Source organism: Lutra lutra, chromosome 15 (genome assembly GCF_902655055.1).
Source record: "Lutra lutra chromosome 15, mLutLut1.2, whole genome shotgun sequence".
Lineage (NCBI taxonomy): Eukaryota > Metazoa > Chordata > Mammalia > Carnivora > Mustelidae > Lutra > Lutra lutra.
Genome location: NC_062292.1, coordinates 37,034,602 through 37,057,759, shown reverse-complemented (window position 1 = coordinate 37,057,759; position 23,158 = coordinate 37,034,602). Strand labels below are relative to the sequence as shown.

The 23,158-nt window shown below is 35.1% G+C and overlaps 1 protein-coding gene across 4 annotated transcripts in view; it reads left to right on the top strand.

Moving 5' to 3' along the window:
* ZBTB41 (zinc finger and BTB domain containing 41) overlaps positions 1 to 23,158 on the top strand; it is a 52,081-nt gene that overhangs the window by 5,398 nt on the left and 23,525 nt on the right. For 2 of the 4 annotated variants that reach the window (XM_047703967.1, XM_047703969.1), the window contains exons 3-9: positions 4,759 to 4,966; positions 5,669 to 5,738; positions 8,085 to 8,232; positions 11,767 to 11,896; positions 18,439 to 18,534; positions 19,901 to 20,007; positions 21,618 to 21,723. In XM_047703967.1, coding sequence (XP_047559923.1) covers positions 4,759 to 4,966; positions 5,669 to 5,738; positions 8,085 to 8,232; positions 11,767 to 11,896; positions 18,439 to 18,534; positions 19,901 to 20,007; positions 21,618 to 21,723 — 865 coding nt within the window. The remainder of the gene's footprint in view (positions 1 to 4,758; positions 4,967 to 5,668; positions 5,739 to 8,084; positions 8,233 to 11,766; positions 11,897 to 18,438; positions 18,535 to 19,900; positions 20,008 to 21,617; positions 21,724 to 23,158) is intronic. The other 2 variants (XM_047703968.1, XM_047703971.1) reach the window with 1 other exon arrangement.

Below are 23,158 nucleotides of genomic sequence, written 5' to 3'. Positions count from 1 at the left end.
GCAAAAAAAGTCCTTTGACCTTTCCCCTTAAGGTTAAAGTGGGTGAAAAAACCTAGTGGGTGAAAAGGCAAAATTAGGGAAAAGATGACAGATGGGGTGAGAGAGAAAATTTGGATAATTTATCTTTTTTATTGTTCCTGCTGGGAACTAAAATCTTTCCTTGGAGTAAATTTATAATCTCTTCTAGAGGTAGAAAATGCTTTATAGCTTTTTTAAAATTGTGACTCTCTAGACCAACCTGACAGAGATTCCACTTTGTTCTTAATAGAGAAGAGTTATAGCAGTGACACAATTCTTTAAGGTTAAGTATTTTAGTTAAGTATTCTTTAGAGTATGCCATATGAATAAATTCAAGGAATAATAGAAGATTTAGCAATATCAAATAAATAACAAGCTAATTTGACAATGTTTCTCTTTGTAAAAACTGCTCATGAAATCTGACAATGGTAATTTTGCATAACCCACAGTGGGAGGCGGATAATAAATTTTTAAGCACAAGGTCAAGTGTTTTCATGTGAAAATTTCTTTATTTTGGGATGCAATTCATATTGGGATTCATCTCAGAAAAATTCTGTGGATGAAATTTGTTAGTATTATGCATTTTCTTTTGGTGATCAAGAATGGTTGGATATAGTATATTCTCTGAAGGAATACTATTTTTTATTGAAAGTTTATTTGAAAATGCACATTTTGCCTTATTGTTGAATCCACCTGCACCCCATAAAAAAAAGAAGAAACAGATTTAGATGTTGACTGTATTTATGCTGAGTACCTCCCACACTGCTACCAATTTTTTTAAACATGAAATTTCTTTAGAGATTACAATTCTTCCCCACTGGCCCCAGGAGATCTACCTGACTCTTACGGGTTCAGTGTTTCCACAGAAGTTGTGTCTCTTCTGTTGTTAAGAAAATCAAATCCATATAGATAACTGGCCTTGCAATGCTTATGTGCATAAAACTGAATTAATAAAAGAGTTTTTTCACCTTAGAGATTTTTTTTTTTTTTAAAGATTTTATTTATTTGTCAGAGAGAGAGGGAGAGAGAGCAAGCACAGGCAGACAGAATGGCAGGCAGAGGCAGAGGGAGAAGCAGGCTCCTGCTGAGCAAGGAGCCCGATGCGGGACTCGATCCCGGGACGCTGGAATCATGACCTGAGCCAAAGGCAGCTGCTTAACCAACTGAGCCACCCAGGCGTCCCTCACCTTAGAGATTCTTAATGTCATAATCAGTCATTCAGTTTTATGTTATTTTCATTCATCTGTTTGGACTCTGCTGAATTTATTGAATTTTTAAAAAATTTTGTCTCCTGATTAAAATTGTTTTTCTTGGTTGAATCTTAAGTCTGTTTGTCTGTAGGAGAATAGAAGTTGAATAATTAAAATTGCTTTTGACTTTTAATTTAACTGTCATTTTGATGGTTTTACTATTCAGCTACATGTATCTTAATTTGTATTTGCAACCAAGAAAGAATTTATTTAATTAAAGGGAAAATGTTACTAATGCTTAACATCTTTTCAGCAAAGACATTTTCATAAAAATTACAAAATTTGGTGAAATATTTTTCTTATTTTTCTTATACTTTAAGATTTTATTAGGCTGCTATTTTTGTTCACTTGGGTATAAAAATGAGATTTAAGCATTAGATGGTTGGTTTTCTTTTAACTAAACGTGCACAGTTAATGCCCAGTTAAGAGTGGGCCTAGTCTAAAAAAAAAAACTTCAAGTTAATCACTTAAAATCACACTATATATATATATATATATATACATATATATATATATACTCTTGATTTGTTTATACTTTTTTTAACCACAAATATGTGTCACTTGCATAATTGGAAATTTAATAAAAATGAAATGTGAAAACTTTCACAATCAAGGAAAACTTTTTAATTGCATGCAAAGACCTCAATCTTTTTGAAATTAAAATTGGGATTTTAATACATATTGATAATGTTTAAATTCTATACTTTGTATTTAATTGATTTGTAATAAAGGTTAAGGAATCTAACATATACATACCATATTATAATAATAGAAAATGAATAAAGTCAACTCCCAAAGAAATATTTTCCCAAAGAAAATATTTTCACTTGAGAAAGATTATTATAACAATAATGGTCTGGTTATACCCTGCAAAAAGTAATATAAATCAGTGTTTTGGATAGTTCAAGGTCAGAGATGCATATTTTATTATGTAACATACATATTTACACATGTGCTCATACATAAATTGAAGCAAAAAACTGCACAAAATTAATGTGAATACAGGCTCCCTGCTGAGCAGAGAGCCCGATGCGGGACTCCATCTCAGGACCCTGAGATCATGACCTGAGCAGAAGGCAGAGGCTTAACCCACTGAGCCACCCAGGAGCCCCGAAAAGTGAAGTTCTTACAGCGTTCTCAGAGAGCTGAAATTCCACTTTGATCTATTACAACGTATATTCATTAATCAATTTTATCCATGTTTATATTTGAAGTATACCTACATGTCTGCACTGTGACTAGTAACCACATAATAATAGTACTAAATGACTAATATTTCTTAGCACTTACTACGTGCTGGAGTGTCTTAAGCATTGTATGTATAATAACTCATGTACTTCTCACAACCCCATGCAGTATTACTAAATTCAGAGAAGTTAAATTGTTAGCTTAATTAAGATCACACAGCTAATTTAACAAGTGACCAAACATTGAGTTTTTTGACTATATGTATGTAAATAATGCATCAACCATCATCTCTGTGGTCTATACATAAATACCTAATGGATTTTTCATCATACTTCTGTTTTTCTTTGCCTATAATTGTCAGCCTTCCCCCCTCCCTTGAGGAAAATACTTTGTTTCCCTTTCTTGCCTATTCTTTATGTAAGTGTAGTGGAATTAATTTTTAGGTAATATACTATGTGTTTATTAAATTTAATCATACATAGATATATGTAATAGATTGGTGAACTCATTTATTTTACTAAGTAGAAAAATAATTGTGATTATCTTTTTTTCTTCAGTGGTCTGGAATATTTTGTTTTTTTCCTAATTTCCATGCTATATATAGAATTTTTTCTAAGTGTATGAAATGCTGCTACACTTTTTACATTAGCTTTGGCCTGAAGAAAAACTTATACATTTATTTTGCAGAGCATAGCTAAGCTTTTAATTGAAAACTACTGTTCTTACCGATAATATTTTTTTCTTATTTTTATTGCTTTTCGCTCAGAAGAATCCTTCATTGAAATTTCTACTTTAAACTGCTAGATGTGCACATTCACAGCTTTGAATACAGAGTAATAATAGCAAACATTAAGTGATAGTTTATAATGTGTCAGACACTGTTAGAAGTGTTTTTGGTTTTTTTTTTAGAAGTGTTTTAATGTGTATTGATTCATTTATTCCTATGACAGTCCTATGAAGTACATATTTTCATTTCATATTTTCACTTGAGATAAAGATTTTAGGCTACGGAAAGGTTATTTTCCCAGGGTCCCACAGCCTGTTATTTTAAGTGCTAATATTTATATCTAGGTGCATGGACCCAGGGTCTGTGCCCTTACTTATTCCCATTCTAAATAATGATGTGAAAAAATTTTAGTCTAAATAAGAAAATAAATAAAAATTAAGTCAATTTTTACTTAATTTTTTATTGTAACATTTTTCGCTGGAAAGTCCATGTTAAAATTTCTTTATTTTTTTTCCCCCTTGCTGGAGAAACCTGTAACATTTGTATAGGATTTAGATATGTATTCAGATTATAATACAAATATCACATTAATATAACTCTGGGTGTCTATGCATTATACCACTTCATCTTTTCCTTTTCCTGCTTTCTTCGATACTGCCCTTATATGTTGGATTTAGCAGTGTAATGTTAAGCATGCACCAAGTACAGGTGACTTACTTGTTTCCTAATATCTTATAAGTTGGAGAGATTTTATTTTATTTTATTTTTTTTTAAAGATTTTATTTATTTATTTGACAGAGAGAGATCACAAGTAGACGGAGAGGAAGGCAGAGAGAGAGAGAGAGAGGGAAGCAGGCTTCTTGCTGAGCAGAGAGCCCGATGTGGGACTCGATCCCAGGACCCTGAGATCATGACCTGAGCCGAAGGCAGCGGCCTAACCCACTGAGCCACCCAGGCGCCCCAGTTGGAGAGATTTTATATGAATATGCTGTAGTGAAGTATAGGTTTTGTTGAGTATTCTAGATGTGTGGTACCATTTCCAGATTACTTTCTTTGGGAAGATAGATAAAACATACATATAATATACATAAGTATATTATTTTGCCTTCTTAAGGTATTTTTGGAAGGACTGTCAAATCTGAAAATTTCTTTCAATTCATGCATATACATAGTAAAAGTGAAGTATAAAAATAGTAAGTCTTAAGTGATGAGTAGAACTTTTAGTGAAGGTTAATTTTAAATTAAAAAGTATATATATTTTAAAGTTCTATTTACATTTGGAGAATTTGCCGACAGAATTTTAAGCAAATTTATCCAAAGTCTTGATTTTTAAAATGTGTAAACATGAATAATTGGATTTTTTTAATGCCCCAAGTTTTCAAGGAAAGCAGTGAGATCAAAATAATAAGTCTTGAGGTTTATCAGAGATATATATTTAGATAAACTTTTTTCTACTTTTGTGTGTAGGTGGGTGTGTGTATTAAATATGTTATTAATCATGAGATTTTATTCCACTGTCAAATTTCAGTCACTGTGTACTAAATGTACTGAATTTAATTTTATCTCTTTTTATAGGGAAATATGAGAGCCACACACGTGTTCACACAGGTGAGAAGCCCTTTGAGTGTGATATTTGTCACCAGCGCTATTCGACAAAGTCTAACCTAACTGTTCACAGAAAGAAGCACAGTAATGAAACAGAATTTCATAAGAAGGAGCACAAATGCCCTTACTGTAATAAACTTCATGCAAGCAAGAAGACTTTAGCCAAGCATGTTAAGAGGCAAGTATTATCTTGCTTCCATAATATACTTTATTGTGCCTTCCAATTTAAATATGGAGTAAGCTAAAAACATCTAAGGAGTGCTTGTCTCCAGTTCTTTCTTTGCTTAATATTTTGCAAACAATTTTGATTGCAAATATATTTCATCAAGAATTTATTAAGAACAGCAAATGTTATTTTTTTTTAATGCTATTGAGATGGAGGATTTTTTATGCTGAAATGAGAATTATAGAAGTTTAAGGCAGCATTTTGGTTATCCTTTTTTATTTGGGGTTTTGATAAGTATATTTTCAGAGTACATGGTTTTAGAATCCTAGGACCCTTATTCCTCATGCTCAACTTTGTCTTTAGTGTATAAAAATTTGTGAAAGAAAGCATGTTTAGTACAGTATTGCATGTTTAATTTTAAGAAAGGAAGTTTTTTGAAATGTGGGCCAAAAAAAAAAAAATCAAGTGATTATCTGTGAATAGCTAGGTTCCTGAATGTATGACTGAATTCCTGAATTTCTTTGACTATTTCTGCGTAAATTTAGACATAAACATTTTTAAGTGTTAACAATACCTGTATTCTTAAGGTATTTACATGTGCCTGTCTCTTTATGAAAGAAATCAGCACCTGATTCTTATAAGGTTGACAGATCGTATGGAATATGGACTTAACTAATACATTCTTTTCCTAATATTCTTTTTTTTTTCTTGTAGATTTCATCCTGAAAATGCTCAAGAATTTATTTCCATTAAGAAGACCAAGAGTGAAAGTTGGAAATGTGATGTAAGAGCTTTTGATTTGTAGTAGAAAACCAAAATAAATGTAATGTTACCTTTGGGGAAGGTAATTAGATTTTAGAGTAATACAAAACCTAGCTTATCTCACTTTTTTAGAATCTTTCTTTTATACAAGGTTATCCTAATTTTTGTAAATTAAGCCCCATAGAGGTTAGTTTTCAGATGGTGGACCTGATGGAAATCTCAATTTTTATTTTTAATATAAGTACCCTACTATGTGCTTATAGTTATATATATATAAACTGACATTACCGTATAAGTAGGAGTTAAAATTTATGTTAGCACACCCGCGCCCCCCCCCCCCCCCTGCTTCTGGTTATCTATCTCAAAACTTAGTGGTCTTTAACAACCATTTTATTATATCCCACCATTTTATGGGTCAGTAATCTAAATTTGGAGCACAGCTTTGCTGGGTAATTCTGTTCCACATGGTGTCAGCTGAAATCACTCCGTTGTTTTCAGCTGATACAGGTGGTTTGGTTTGGTGTGGAGCCACCTCCAAGTGGCTCATTCACATGGCTGGAACTTGGCGTTGGCTGACAACAAGGAGCTCGGCAAGGACAGTTGGCTAGGGACCTTGATTCTTCTCTACAAGTAGTCTACTCAAGAGGCTACTTAATCTTCTTTCTGTAGGGGCGCCTGGGTGGCTCAGTGGGTTAAGCCGCTGCCTTCGGCTCGGGTCATGGTCTCAGGGTCCTGGGATCGAGCCCCGAATCGGGCTCTCTGCTCAGCAGGGAGCCTGCTTCCTCCTCTCTCTCTGCCTGCCTCTCTGCCTGCTGTGATCTCTCTCTGTCAAATAAATAAATAAAATCTTTAAAAAAAAAAAAAAAATCTTTCTGTCATGGTAGTTAAGCTCCAAGAAGCATAAGTAAAAACTATCAGACTTAAAAAAAAAAAAAGATTTATTTATTTTTAGAATGAGAACACATGCCAGTAGAGGGGGAAAGAGCAGAGGGGGGAGGGAGAGAATCTCAAGCAGTCTCCCCACCAAGCATGGAGCCTGATGTGGGGCTCAGTCCCACGACACAATAACCTGAGCCGAAATCAAGAGTCAGATGCTTAACCGGTTGAGGCACCGAAGCACCCCAAAACTATCAGATTTTTTTATGGCCTAGCTTCACTTTCAGCCCATTCTGTTGTTCAGACAAGTCACTATAGCCAGGTCAGATTTAAGGGGATGGGGATTAGTTTCTGTTTTTCCAGTAGTAGCAAAGAATTTTTAGATAATCTACCACACCCCCTAAAGTACTTTTTATAGGTACTAGTGTTTGAATATAGGTAAATATATAGGTATATAGGTAAATACTGTTTGAGGGAGTCACAAGCTCTCACTTGTCTTCCTTATTTTCAGGCTTCAGTTTATATATACAGCAAAATTACCACCATTTCTCTGATTCAGCTTCTAGGGATTAAAGTTGATTATTAACTATTTGGATCTACATAAGTTGCTTTCTTCTCCTTGCTAAGCTTCCTCATCCTCAGCTGTAAAATGATGATAATAATTATATCTACCTCATAGGATTATTGTGAGAATTAAGTAAAATAAACCATGAATTATTTAGCATGGAGCCTGGTGTATAGTACATGCTCTATTACTGTTTTGTTGTTGCTGTCATTGTCATCCTAGCAGCCCCCTCTCCTCTCCCCCTTTTAATAAAAAAAAAATTAAGACTTTATTTTTTTAGAATATTAAGAGTTTTATAGCATATTTTTTGAGGAAAGTATAATGATTTTCCATATGCCCCTTGCCTCCACAAATGCATAGCCGCCACCCCCATTATCAGCATTCTCCCATCAGTATATCTGTTACAATGATGAACCTGCATTGACCTCCTCCTTTTTAAATCTCATGTCTGCCAGATTTCTTTAAAAAGCTGTATCTCTTACTTTTGACTACTTTAAGAGATAAATTCTAAAATTATTTTTATGTGGTTTCTTATTCCTATTGCGAATTAAATATATGGCAACAATAAAATAAATCATTTTATTCATGACATATAAGTGATTTAAAATATAAATTTAATGGATTTTAAGAAACATTGACTAGAATTAAGATACTGAGATTACTGTGTAATCCTAGAAATTAGCCTGTTAGAAATGTAAGGAGTTGAAATTCAGCTTCCTTTAGTACAAATTTAAAATAACCCCATACTATAATTCCTCCAAGGCAATTTTTTCTGCACAATGAGAATTTGCTTATACATTTGGTAACTTTTCTGTTGGAAGCAATTTCTCTTTAATACTTGAATTTATATGTTTATTTTATATCATGAGTGTGGTATTTTAATTTTTAATCCATGTTCCCTTACATTTTGTGTACATTTTATTTTAGATTTGTAAGAAATCTTTTACTCGAAGACCACACTTGGAGGAACATATGATTCTACATTCTCAAGATAAGCCTTTTAAGTGTACCTATTGCGAAGAACATTTCAAATCACGATTTGCAAGGTTAAAGCATCAAGAAAAGTTCCATCTGGGTAATATGCAAATTACTTTTCCTAAGAACAGTCATGGCAATTATTTTTTTTAATTTTAAGATTTTATTTATTTTGGGGGAGGGAGAGGCAGAGGGCGAAGCTGGACAATCTCAAGCAGACTCTGCACTGAGGGCAGAGCCTGACATGCGGCTCGATTTCATAAACCTGAGATCATGACCTGAGCCGAAATCAAGAGTCAAGATCAAGATCAACCGACTAAGCCACCCAGGCACCCCAGTCATAGTAATTATTGATTATCACATAATGCTAGAGGAGCCTGCTGCTGTTGAACCACTTAGGAAAAGGAAGTCAGATAAATTAGGAGGAACACTGGTCTTATTGCTGTTCCTGCAGACAACTAAATATGTTTAATTTCTGTTTTGGTGGCAGATGTGCCTGTGGTCATAAACTATTTTTATTCACAGTTGATTGTTGGGTAGGTCTGTGAGTGCTTGAATAAGGCATTTTTGTTTTGGAAAAAATTCATTTCTCAGGGAATAAAATGAACCTAGTATATGCGGAATTCCGTATTGTGTTTGATGAAACCTCTGTCTAATGCTTATGGCCACAGTGGAAACTTGTGTGCTAGATGGTAGTACAGTTAGGTACATTTATGACAGTTAAGACTGATAAGGAATTACTCTAGTCCGAAGTAGAGGCTGTTTGCTCCGCAGCATTTGGTGGTATAGGGGTAAGCATAGCTGCCTTCCAAGCAGAAGGCAGCCTTTTGCCTGTCCTAGTCAATGTTCTTTATTGACAACTTAGATAAAAATATATACTTTGTGCTTATGAAAAATTTGTGGATGACATAAAGCTGGCAGGGGTAGTTGATATGGCAGGAAATAAAAATGTAAAAAAAAAATCTTTGTGCTATAGAAAAGGTTAAAATAAATTAAGTTAAAATTAATTAAGAGTAAATACAAAGTCATAAACATGGGAATTATCTGACTTTTAGTCATTGAGGTTTGCAGAACTATAAAATGGTACAGAAGTTGAACTCCTGTATTTATAGATGGGCTTAAAAGCAGAAGCTTTTTAGGCACAATCTGAACCGAGAAAATTGCTGACAAAAACCACTATAGTTTTAAACTATATTAATAAAAATCTGTTGTTCAAAATCAGGGAGGTAATTATCTCACTGATTTTAATTTCATCTGGAATATTGCATTCATTTCTGAATACCACATTCAAGATTGATATTGAGAAGTACATTCTCAAGAGGTGGGTAATTATGGTGACGTAGGGTCTTAAACTTATTTGAAAGAACCTTGCAATAATTTATCTGGGAAAGGAAGAACAATTGTGCTATAAGGAACCTTTAGTCTTTGCAATTTTATTATATAAGACATGTATGCTGGAAGATTATTTTCTTAGTACTTTTTGAATGGCCTTTAGTAAGTTGTTCTATCAGAGTATTTCATCTTAGCATTTCTAAGAAGCCATCATATGAAGCAGTTTTTATACTAACTAGAACTGTACTTAGCGACATATTCATGATTGCATGTTCCATGTGAGAAATTTCTTTATACATTAGTACAAGGAAAAAGAATTTCTTTTGGGTAATTGGGGGCTTCTTCCTTTTTGAGATGAAACCATAGGTAATCTTTTTGTCTCTTGTTATAGAAACATGCAAAATATAGTAATTTTTATGGTTAACATAGTTGCTTCCACTTCCTTTTTCTGTTCCTGATTTTCTACTTCAACATTTGTTAAATGTCTCATTTAGTAAATACATAGACATTATAAGACTATCAAGTGAATATCCTAAGGTATAAGTTTAGTTTCAATTTAAGAAATTTTATAAAGTATTGGAACTTATAAATTGAAGTAACTTGTCTTGCACAATAGTTATTTTCCTATCAGTAAAATTATACAAGCAGATCCTTGAACTGATAACAGTTAGAATTACTGAAGAAAGCATTCCTGAAAAGGTGGTTGAACTAGAACTATGTGCATATGTTTTATATATGTATGCTATTTGTACATATATATATAAAATATGTAGTATATACATTTTATGTATACATACATCACACCTCTATGCTTCTGTTTACTTGAATCACTGTATATTAGGTGAGTGGTTCAAGTCTGAGGGGGCCCAAGAATCTGCATTTCTAACACATTTGCAAGTGATGCTGATGCTGATGGTCGTGTATATTACTGTGTATTACAGACAGTGTAATTACTGCTGTGTGTATTACTGCTTTAGGTTATTCAAGGACATACATTCGGATTATATATTCTATAAATCAGAGGGAGAGATTTCTAAGAAATACAGTCTGAACAGTTAGGGTAGAAGAATATTTAATATATTTCTGTGTATAAGTATAAAAATCATAGTTGGCTTTAAAGTCAAATCTTCTAATTTTATCCTATTTAGAGGACATGAAAACTGTTTTAGTAATTTCTGAGCATAGCTTCATAAATACAAGTTCAAGGAGGTTTAACTGCATGCAAAACTGGGTATTTAATATAGGGGAAAGAACATCGGTATTTCCTTTGATGAACTGGTAGATAACTGAACATGAAAGAGAATGCTCCTTTCTTTCTTCACCCAGCTGGAGCCTTCAGGAATACATATAATTATTTCACTGTTTGCCTAACATACACTTGCCATAATATGCTCATCTCACTTTTATTTGCTTAATCTATTTATCTTTTAACTGTGCAAATACAGAATCTCTTTTTTTCCACCTTCTTGGAATTTTTTCTGGGGTGGGAGAGGGATGGAAGAGGAGGTAGAAGGATTATCCGTAGCACTCACTACTTTACTTAACCCAGTGCTAGATATGAATTAAGAATCAATAAATACTTGTTGAATTAGTTAATAATGAATAAAAGGCTCAGACTTCATGGAAGATGAAATATTAGAGATTTTAAATGAGAATATGTTAAAGATACTTAATATATTTTGAGGTCATCTCTCAAAAATAACGTTGAAACTCCCCTAAAACTACTGCGGCTACTGAACAATTCTGCTTATAGACATGCTTCTGAATTTCAGTGTCCAAATGCCATTTTCTTCCCGTTTTTCTGTTATGATTAATTTCTCATTAAAGTTCACAGTAGAGTCTACAATATTTTCAGTCTAGGCAACATCATTAAAAATTTGTGTTTTTGAGGAACAGCAGTTCATTTCCAGTTTATGAGCTCTCTAAAGTCCTTTGTTTATTCTTCCAAAGTTTCTCAGTACCTTCTTTTCCCAGAAAACTGGTATGTAACGTTTTTTACTTTGTTCCAGTCTGATTTCAAACTGGGAATTGGCCATTTCAGGTTATTGACCGATTAGATTATACAGCATTTATTATTTTAGATGCCACACCCTAAACTCAGCTCTAGGCATACAGGGATGATTGTAACTTGGCTTCTAGGAATAAACAATCTAGAAGAGAAGAGAAAACTGTTAAGTGAATAACTGCATGTGTTATAATAGATGCATTTACAGTGGTAGATAAACATTCATAATATACCTATTAAATTTAATTTAGTACCTATTCTTTAAACTTTAAATATACATGCTTCTTTCCTTTTTAGGTCCTTTTCCATGTGATATATGTGGTCGCCAGTTTAATGACACTGGAAATTTGAAACGCCATATAGAATGTACCCACGGTGGAAAGAGAAAATGGACTTGCTTTATCTGTGGAAAATCAGTACGAGAAAGGTGAGGAATTATCTACACACCCAGAAAAATCCTGGCACCCGTTATATAGAAATAATTAATATAGTTTATAAGATTAGGGTAATGCCAAATATACTTAAATTATACTTTAATTTGGAATTTAAGGACACAAGAAGAAATAACATAAAATGCTATAGAAGTTGGTATGAAAGGATATGCAGGTTTAGATGGTAAATTTTTTCTTTTTTTAAAGATTTTATTAATTTATTTGACAGAGCGAGATCACAGTTAGGCAGAGAGGCAGGCAGAGACAGGGAAGCAGGTTCCTTGCTGAGCAGAGAGCCCGATGCAGGGCTCAATTCCAGGACCCTGAGATCATGACCTGAGTCAAAGGCAGAGGCTTAACCAACTGAGCCACCTAGGTGCCCCTAGGTGATAGATTTCACATAGATACCACTTTGTCTCTTTCTGAAACCCCACTAAAACTATGTTAAAGGTTATTGACTGGTAGACTCACTTAAAAGACAGTAAGCTATGAAGACAGGGAGAACAGAAGTGTGACAAGAGTAACACAGATTGGAAGCTAGAAAGCAGATTGATAAGTGGAAACTGACTTAGCAGATCTAAGAAAATAAATCCTAAGGTGGCAATGGAGAAATCAAGAACATGGTTTACATCATAGAATCCACAAAAGGTAGAGGAGTGGGCAATATCAGGTACATCTGGAACTAGGGCAAAGGAGAGGCAGAATACGGAACACTAGAGTCAAAACTTCTTAGAAGTTAGATTATTTGGATTTTCTTCTGCTACCCATACAGGTCATTGCTGCTGGGCACCTACCCCTATCCCAACTTAAAAGATACCTGGACTGAAGTATACAGTGTTGTTATATGATGAATGTATTCTGAATGCTGAAAGCAGTGAGTCCCAGGCCTTATCCCTGCTGAGATTTTGGATTTTAGATTTTAGCCCCCAGGCAGTAGATTAGAGAACAATTCCCTGAAAATCTGAAAAACCAAGGGGCAAATATATTCCCTAACAAATAGTATACTCAGGTCACCTACTTTGAAGCCTAGTCATTAGGGCCTACTCCTGCATGCTCTTTGATTGTGCCATCTGCATTTTAGTCTATCACACATAGACAGAAGAATAAAACACAGAAGGAAAACATTTAACATGGAAGCTAGGTTCTAACATAGTCAGGAAGAAGAAGAAAAAAAAAACCTTGAAGGAAACAGATTATTCAGAAAGAAGAAAACTTGCAAGAAAATAAGTAAACAACTGGGCGCTTCATGAGAAAAATATTCATATTATGAATAGCCTCAGTGAAGATCTAGAATCCGTTCGACAAGAACAGGATGCTGTAACAGATCAGAGCTCTCAGAAATTCAAGGCATAATAGACAAAGTGAAGACCTTAATGGATTGAAGAACAAAGGATTAAAGAACAAAGTTGAGGGAATCTCCCAAAAGATAAAGAGCAAAAAGTTACACAAGTGTAAAATAAGGATTAGAACATTAGAGAACAGTCAAGAGGTCCAGAAAGAAAGAACAAACAATGAAAATAGCAAGGGAAAAATCATCACTGAATAATTCAAGATAATTTCCCAAAACTGAAGGACATGTGTTGCCAGACTAAAATTATCCATCAAATGCTTAGGACATCAGATGAAAATAAACCTACTCCCAGATACATCACTGTGATATTTCAGAACTCTGGGGAAAAAGTGAAGCTTCTATATGCTTCTAATTGTTCAGGGAAAAAAGTTACATACACCGAGTTATGAATTAGAATTACTTGGACATCTCTCCGAACAGCAACACTAGAGATAAGATGATACAGTGGTACTTTGAAGATTTTTTTTTTTAAAGATTTTATTTATTTATTTGACAGAGAGAGATCACAGTAGACAGAGGCAGGCAGAGAGAGAGAGAGGGAAGCAGGCTCCCCAAGGAGCAGAGAGCCCGATGCGGGACTCGATCCCAGGACCCTGAGATCATGACCCGAGCCAAAGGCAGTGGCTTAACCCACTGAGCCACCCAGGTGCCCCTGAAGATTTTTTTTTTTTTTTTAAGATTTTATTTATTTATTTGTCAGAGAGAGATCACAAGCAGGCAGAGAGGCAGGTAGAGAGAGAGGAGGAAGCAGGCTCCCTGCTGAGCAGAGAGCCCGAAGCCGGGCTCGATCCCAGGACCCTGAGATCATGACCTGAGCCGAAGGCAGCAGCTTAACCCACTGAGCCACCCAGGTGCCCCAAGATTTTTTTTTTTAAGATTTTATTTATTTATTTGGTAGAGAGAGATCACAGGTAGGCAGAGAGGCAGGCAGAGAGAGAAGGGGAAGCAGGCTTCCCACTGAGCAGAGATTTGGATGCGGGGCCTGATCCCAGGATCCTGGGATCATGACCTGAGCCAAAGGCAGAGGCTTTAACCCACTGAACCACCCAGGCGCCCCAACTTTGAAGATTCTTTTTTTTTTTTTTTAAGATTTTATTTATTTATTTGACAGAGAGATGACAAGTAGGCAGAGAGGCAGACAGAGAAAGAGGGGGAAGCAGGCTCCCAGCTGAGCAGAGAGCCTAGTGTGGGGCTCGATCCCAGGACCTTGGGATCATGACATGAGCTGAAGGCAGAGGCTTTAACCCGCTGAGCCACTCAGGCGCCCCGACTTTGAAGATTCTTTTTTTTTTTTTTTTTTAAGATTTTATTTATTTATTTAACAGAGATCACAAGTAGGCAGAGAGGCAGGGGGAGAGAGGGTAGGGGGTAGGGAGCAGGCTCCATGCTGAGCAGAGAGCCCGATGCGATGCGGGACTCGATCCCAGGACCCTGAGATCCTGACCTGAGCTGAAGGCAGAGGCTTTAACCCATGAGCCACCGAGGCACCCCCCGAATTTGAAGATTCTTAAAGAAGCTTATTTCCCGCTAGAATTCTGTTCTTAGTCAAACTGACAGTCAGGTCTGAGGATGATTAAGACATTTTTTGTGACATCAAAAAGTGGCCTTTGATGTATTCTTTCTCATGAAGCAGCTGAATTCTCATTCACCAGAATGAGAACATAAACCAATGAAGAGGAAGACAAGGGCTACAGGAGATAGAAATTCTAATCCTGGAAAGAGGCAAAGGGAATTCCTAGGAGGATGGTGCATGAAGTTTCCAAGTTGTCAGATGTGCAACATGTGTAACAGTGGGTGTCACTACTACTAGTAGTAGTCACTACTACTAGTCCACACTAGTAGTAGTAATGCTATGGGACAGATTGAAGTTGTCATTGCTAAGATCCCTGCTGGCATGTTTCCTCTTTTAAATAGGGGACAAAATGCAAGAGTAAGTCTGATCCCAAAATTTATTTTTTATTTTCTGTGGTAAGAACATTTGACATGAGATCTACCCTCTTAACAAATGTTTAAGTGTACAATACAGTATTGTTATTAAGTTATAATATAGTATTAAGTTACTAATACAGTATTATTATTGTGTTATGGCACAATGTTGTACAGCAGGCTTCTAGAATTTACCCATCTTGCACAACTGAAAATACCCAATGAATAGCAGTTCCCCATTTCCTTCTCCCTGATTCAAATGTTATCTGTACTCTGCCACTGTATAGTACGTGCATGCTAGTGAGGTTCCTACTATTGTATTTATTCCTTGCTACTTGATTTAACCATACTTGTTTCATTTCACAGAAATGTTCTTTTTCGATCTGTCTCTGAAAATTAGAGGTAGTTCATAGTAAGCTTAGAAGCAAAATATATACAGCAGCCTATTTACGTTGGCTGTATTTCTGTCAGACTTCTAGTACCTGATCCACTCTAGATTGTCAGATGCTCTAATTGTGATGTACCCTCTTTTCCAGTATTCATGTTTGACCTTACCTGCTGACATGTTGGAAAGGGCTCTTGCCAATGCTCAGGCAAGCTACAGCCAGACTTTGATACAGAGACACTGTTCATACTATTTTTGTAGGCTCTTTACCTAATAGTAGCAATATTGTTAGATTTGTGCTTGCTATTGTTTTTCAAAAATACGTAGTATATATATACTGCTAAGTAGTAAAACAAAGAAGAAAGGGAATGTTTAACATAAATGGTTATCCTAAGAAATCAAGGAGGAACATGTAGAGGCATTCTAAGGTATAACAATGTTCTAGGTCTCATCCTGCATTGAAGTGTAATAATAGAATTCTTTTAAAAATATGTATACATTTTATAGCCTTCATTATATAAAAGTTCCATAATTTTAAAACATTAGAAGTGCCACGATCTTAAAATATCAAATTGATATGATGGTAAAATAGGAAAATCAGTATGCTATATTTACATGAAAACTTACAGATGGATATAGTTCATTTTATGCATTATACATTCTTTTTTCTTAAAAGTTTTTCTATAAAAACAAAAAGCAAACCAAAAACTAAAACAATCTATCTTTTCACTTTTAATTACCTAATAGGTAGGGGTCTGGAATAGTTCTAGGGATAATTTCTACGAAGCAGAGTATACCTGCGGATGCACCTGTCAAGTGTTGATGGGCCTTGTAGAAGAGCACCATCTACTGGCATAGATCTGCCTTCATTTCAGGTTCAGCCTTAATACTCACTAGATGTGGGATTAAAATAAATACAAGTAGTAGAAACAGTAAAAAGCCTGCCAAAGTCAGACACATTGCCTTTTACTGTCTTTCCTCCCAAAATAACTTTGCTGTCCTTACTCAGCACTTTACATATGTAGGAAATTTCTGAGTGTTAGAACTATAGGAAATGCTAGCTGTGTGTTTGGAGCAGCAATGGTTGTACAATACCCTGTTCAGAAGTAACAGAAGTAAAACCAATGCATCACCAAAGTAGTAATTAGAAAAGCTTATTGTGCATCTATAAAAAGAGAGTTTGCAAACCAGGAACACTCAAACCAAAACACAGAATGAGACTCAGGTATGTTGTTATATGCAGCTTATACAATGAGAAAGCAGTGACTGATTATTCTTTACAGTGGTTGGTTGTGACATTACGATTTTCTTAAGTGATAGGGAATTGGTTAATGGTTACCTCACATCAACCTTGGGAAAGGGTTTAGGTTTTGCCTATGGTTTTCAGAGGCATAAACAAATGACCCAGCACAAGTTATCCTTGCAAAATAAGCTACGTTAGGCTTTGTTTGTGGGACTTGTCTGCTCGGGGAATTTTTAAGGCTAATCTCTGTTTTTTATTTTAACAAGTCCATCCCAGGTTAGTAGGGCTGGAGGATTTAGGAATGACGGTAATTGTATTCTTTATATGGTTTTCCTTTTTCACATTGGCATCTGGAAGTTACAAAGACCTGTAAAGCTTTCTTTGCCCTAAAACATTCTTCTCACAGATTACTGAGCACATATTTGAAAGGAATGGTACTGATAAATTGGATTGTTTATATATTATTAAATTCTCTCTGCTAAAATTCACATCATCTTTACCTAATGCAGTAGTACAATTGAGCATTTTTTATTGTACTTTTTTTTTAATGATTTTATTCATTTATTTGACAGAGAGATCACAAGCAGGCAGAGAGGCAGGCAGAGAGAGAGGGGGAATCAGGCTCCCCGCAGAGCAGAGAGCCCGATGCGGGGCTCGATGCCAGGACCCTGGGATCACGACCTGAGCCGAAGACAGAGGCTTAACCCACCGAGCCACCTAGGCGCCCCTTTTGTTGTACTTCTTGATAGCTGTTTAAGTTGGTGGCAAAGGGAGCCAAAGTTAATTTTGTGTATGTGTATGTGTTTTTAAAAGAGAGAGACAAAACAGGCATGATTATGCACTGGTGAGACTAACCCAATAAAAAGCGAAAATACTGTAGGAGAAAGGGAAAATTGTCGTAAGATCTGTTAGCTTGAATACCTTTCTAGTAAGCTTTCTGAAAATCGTGCCCGAGAGAGAGAGAATGCAAGCAGGGGTAGGGGCAGAGAAAGGAGGAGAGAGAGAGAATCTTTTTTTTTTTTTTTTTTAAAGATTTTATTTTATTTATTTATTTGAGAGAGAGACAGTGAGAGAGTGCATGAGTGAGGAGAAGGTCAGAGGGAGAAGCAGACTCCCCATGGAGCTGGGAGCCCGATGTGGGACTCGATCCTGGAACCCCAGGATCATGACCTGAGCCGAAGACAGTCGTCCAACCAACTGAGCCACCCAGGTGTCCCGAGAAAGAGAATCTTTTTTTTTTTTTTTAAAGATTTTATTTATTTATTTGACAGAGAGATCATAAGTAGGCAGAGAGACAGGCAGAGAGAGAGAGGAGGAAGCAGGCTGCTTGCCAAGCAGAGAGCCCGATGTGGGGCTTGATCCCCGGATCCTGAGATCACGACCCGATCCGAAGGCAGCGGCTTAACCCACTGAGCCACCCAGGTGCCCCCGAGAGAGAGAATCTTAAGGAAGCTCCACACTCAGCATGGAGCCAATGTAGGACTTGATCTCACAACCCTGAGATCATGACTTGAGCTGAAATCAGGAGTCCGATGCTTAACTGACTGAGCCACCCAGGCACCCCTGAAAACCTCCTTAATATAAATATTGACAATAGAAGTCTTTAGATAAATGTATATTTTTTTTAACACAGGACTACTTTGAAAGAACATTTGAGAATCCACAGTGGAGAAAAACCTCATCTTTGTAGTATCTGTGGGCAAAGTTTCCGTCATGGAAGTTCATATAGGTAAGTCAAGCCATTTTCCCCCTATATTAGGTAAGATAAATTATTTTAATTCCATTTTATCATTGCATTAGTTGTTTGTTGAATTGAAACATTTCTTAGCACTTAAATAAAGTTATGCAAAAAAACTTTACTTACAGACTTTCCCCAACGTTACAACTTTTAATAGTCTTTATTCTATAGTGCAAAATATTAAATATTTCATCACCAAGTTTGCTAAATGCTTTACTGTCCAAGTAACTGTCATTTAAATGTTTATTGCATTACTTTTCTTTGAATCAAAGCTCATTAAAACTCTGATATTCTAACCTTAGTATATTTCATTATTCTTGATCATCTGAAAATATTTCAGTATGAAATATGGCAAAATTGAAAACTCTAGGACTCTAAATGTTGGAAAGTCTTCTGTGTATTAGTTGTAACCTAACTGTTTTTAATAGCTGAATACCAGACCACATTTCCAGTCTATGAAAAGTTGGCTTTTTCCTGAATAAATAATAAGTGACTACCTTCTGTGAAATGTGTACATTTTACATGTTTACTAATGCTCTTGGGGCTTTTAATCTTAAGGCTTTAATGTTTGCACTTTCACTTATTATTTACCTCTTTTTAAAAAAAATTTTAAACTGAATGTCACCTTTTTAGATGTAGTTCAGTCATTTACTGGCTTTTGTTGTGGAATCAATATCTGTTTTGGCAACTTGAATGGGAAAGCTATTCATTTCACTGGGATATATATAGGTGGAGGATTATGGTGCTAAAAATAACTCAAGTTAATTGAATTTTAATAATTTAAACCTTTTATAATCTGTCTTTGGGTGACTATAAAATGAACTACACATTGGTTAGTGTGAAAAAAGTAACAAAATGTAATTGTCAGAAAGTTGATTATTTATAAAATTTACTAAATTCTCATGTGTTGATTTGTAAGTGGTATCAGTTGTACAGAGAAGGGTTAATTCTTAATTATTTGCTATATCATGAGTGTAAGTCACTTACCCCATTTGTCTGATTCTGTTTCCTCCTGGCTCATTCCTACTTTTGCTATCTCTGAAACTCCACCAGTCAGATAGTGTCCCTAGACATTTAGTATGTTCAGTGAAGTAGATTTAGGATCTAGGTCAGGAAGGAAGGTCTTGGAGACATAGTGTATGTGCAAATGTTGAGGTGTTTCTTTTTTTGAAAGAGATGAGTAGGAACCCCGGAGTTAGGTAGTAAGAGAGTGGGGAAAGATGAAAGTTATAGAAGTGGAGCAAATAACGTATGAAGGTGGGTGAGTAAACAACCCAGTTTCCCTTACTTAGAGTTAATCAAGATTTTTCCTTTGGTGTCACCAGTTTTTATGGTCTTCAACTTTTTTTCTTTATAGACTTCACTTACGAGTACATCACGATGATAAAAGATACGAATGTGATGAATGTGGGAAAACGTTTATTCGTCATGACCATCTTACAAAGCACAAAAAAATACATTCAGGTACTTTGTAATGATGTTTACAAAATCCTTGAAAAAGCACCTACTAGAGGACATACTACATCATGTTTATGTTGGCTATAATTTTAATAATTTGGCATTGATAATGCTGATTCTGAAAACTTTTTTTAAATATCTGAAAGGAACATAATTTTGTGACATGTTTTTGTTCACTGTAATTTTAATCATTTGGTTACCTGTTATGACTACAGACTATATTTTGATGTTTATTTTAATCAAATTCTCAAAATTTGCATTTTACATATTATGTGATGTCTGCAATAATTGGTTAGCAAAACGTATTTGAAGAGAAATGATTATGATTGGGTTTTAAAGTTTATGTAATAGGAATTTTTAAAACCCTGTTTTTGAAGAAGAGTACCTTAATAGTCCTGATCAGTTTCAGATCTTTATACCATATTTACAATTTTTATATTCTGGGCTTTCTTTCAATATTTTCCTCTTGGATTGATGTTCAGGAAGTGCTTAGAGAGTCAACTATATGAGCACAATAATGGGAAGGAGCCATCTATGAGCACAGTAGAACAGGTGATTATTATTATTGTAAACATAAATATAAATATAAAGTATGCAAATTATATATATAAAGTATGCAAATTATTTTTATTATTTATTATTATTATTTTAATTATTTTCTTAAATGATCTCAGTGAGGTTGCAGGGTGCAGTTGTTATCAATACTTTTAAGAGATGCTAACAGTCTGGTGACATTTTCACTGAAATTACACATTTTCATTCTCAGGAGGAGAATTCTAAATTCCTAATTCTAGAGATCACATACTTTAATTGCATACTGGATTAAGTTGAGACAGTGGTTTTTAAAGGCAAGCCTTTGTAACTGGATATAAGAATAGAGATGAGAAATGGGACTCATCTAGAATTTTACATCGTATTTGTATTTTGGCTCATTACAAATAAATGTGTGACATCTCCACAGATGAAAAATACTTTAAAAATAAAGTACAAAGAGGGGTGCCAGAGTGGCTCAGTTGGTTAAGTGTCTACGTTCAGCTTAGGTCGTGATCCCGGGGTCCTGGGATCGAGCCCCTCGTCAGTCTCCCTGTTCAATGGGGAGTCTGCTTCTCTCTCTCCTCCTACTCAGTACTCCATCCTGCTTGTGCCCTCTTGTTCACTGTCTCTCTCAAATAAATAAATGAAATCCTTAAAAATACAGCAAAGATCTGAAAATGTTCAGGTCCTTTTTATCAACAGTAAAACAGCCTCTTCTTGATTCACTATATTTTCATTTGAAGTGTTTGACATCTAGATCTACTCTACTCCCCGAAAGTTACTGAGGTTTGAAGTAATTTCATTTATTTTGCTGTGTTATGTTGAAAGGTAAGATTTGAAATCTACAGCAAGAATCCAAGTGGTTTCTTTTCCAAGTGAGGGAAAAGGGCTCACATCCATGAAAATAACCATAGATTCACTGAAGAAAGATACTTGATTAAGGAATATAAAGCAAATAGCCCAGAATAAAGGGTGGCTTTACTTTTCTGGTATATTTCCCACTATGTTATCTTACTGTTTGATAATATTTCTGGAGGTAAAAGTGAAGTGCATATTATAATCAAAATATTTGGGTCTTTAAGGTGAGAAGGCTCATCAGTGTGAAGAATGTGGAAAATGTTTTGGTCGTAGGGATCATCTCACTGTTCATTACAAAAGTGTACACCTGGGAGAGAAGGTGTGGCAAAAGTAAGTGAAAAAGCAGTTTGATTACTACATTGGATAAGTGTAAGTTAGAGGAAAGTTATAACTTGCCTCATAGTTTATTTTGTTTAGCTGGGGATAAGTTAACTAGCTCTGTTTTTCTGGCTTCTGTTCCTTCTCTGCTGACCTAAAGGAACTGAATGAAACATTTTTGTTTTACTTGTTTTCATTTGACTTAAGGCTAAAGGTGGTAGACGTTGAAGTTAATGATTAATATAAAATCTTGAAATTCTTTGGGCATTTCATTTATCTTTGGTTGCTGTGGCTCTTACCTAAAATATAAGTGTGCTGACTATATATTGTATTTAATAAGAGCAATTATTGGGACACTTTCTAGTCAGAATTTAATTTCTTTTTAAGCACACTGATAATTTAAAATGGTATTTTATTTGAAGGAGGCATGTGCTGTCCTAAACACCAACTTTTTTTGTAATTCCAATATACTTAACATACAATATTATATTAGTTTCAGATATACAATCTAGTGATTCAACAATTCTATACATTATTCAGTGATCATCATGATAAATGTACTTCTAAGTCCTCAGCCTATTTCATTTATTCCCTCTGCCCATCTCTCTCTGATAACTACCAGTTTATTCTCTAAAAGTCTGTTTTTTTGGTCTCTCTTTTTATTTTGAACACCAAATTTTTAATAAAGTTTAGTTGAAGTTTAACTGAGATGAGTTGTTGAGTGTACAATGTACAGAGAATCCATGTTCTTGGACTAGATGTTGGAACAAACGCTAAGTAATAGACATGGTCCAGGGTGCCAAGAAGCTTAGGTTAATATGCTGAGCATGATCAATGAACTATACATAATATCTTTAAATGTAATGTGTGATAGACCATTTTGAAGGAGAGTAGGAAAGTGCTGATTTGTATCTGTTTTTTATATTTCCATATACTGGTTTATACTTTCTTTCACTGATTTTTATTCAGTGATTCACTCATTGAATCAGTGTATTCATTGTAGTCTTGAATTCTTGTATTCATGCGATAATAGGAATCCTACTAAGTGCTAGGATAGAAAGATACATATGATGCTGTATCGAAAAGGAAATAAGGGGGCACCTGGGTGGCTCAGTCAGTTAAGCATCCAACTCTTGATTTTGGCTCAGGTCGTGATCTCGGGGTCATGGGATCAAGCCCAACGTCAGGTCCCTTGCTCAGTGCAGTCTGCTTGTTCCTCTTCCTCTGTTTCTCCTGTGGATCGGGTGCACTCTCTCAAATAAATAAATAAATAAATAAATAAAATCTTTGTTTTTTTTTTTTAAAGGAAATAAGAAATTCTACATATTGTATGAATGGGTGGAAAATAGACTGAACTGCAGACTCACTTGCTCCTGAGATTCTGTAACTTTTTCTCAACCCCTTTATACTTTTAAAAATTGTTCAGTATCTCAGGATCTCTTATTAT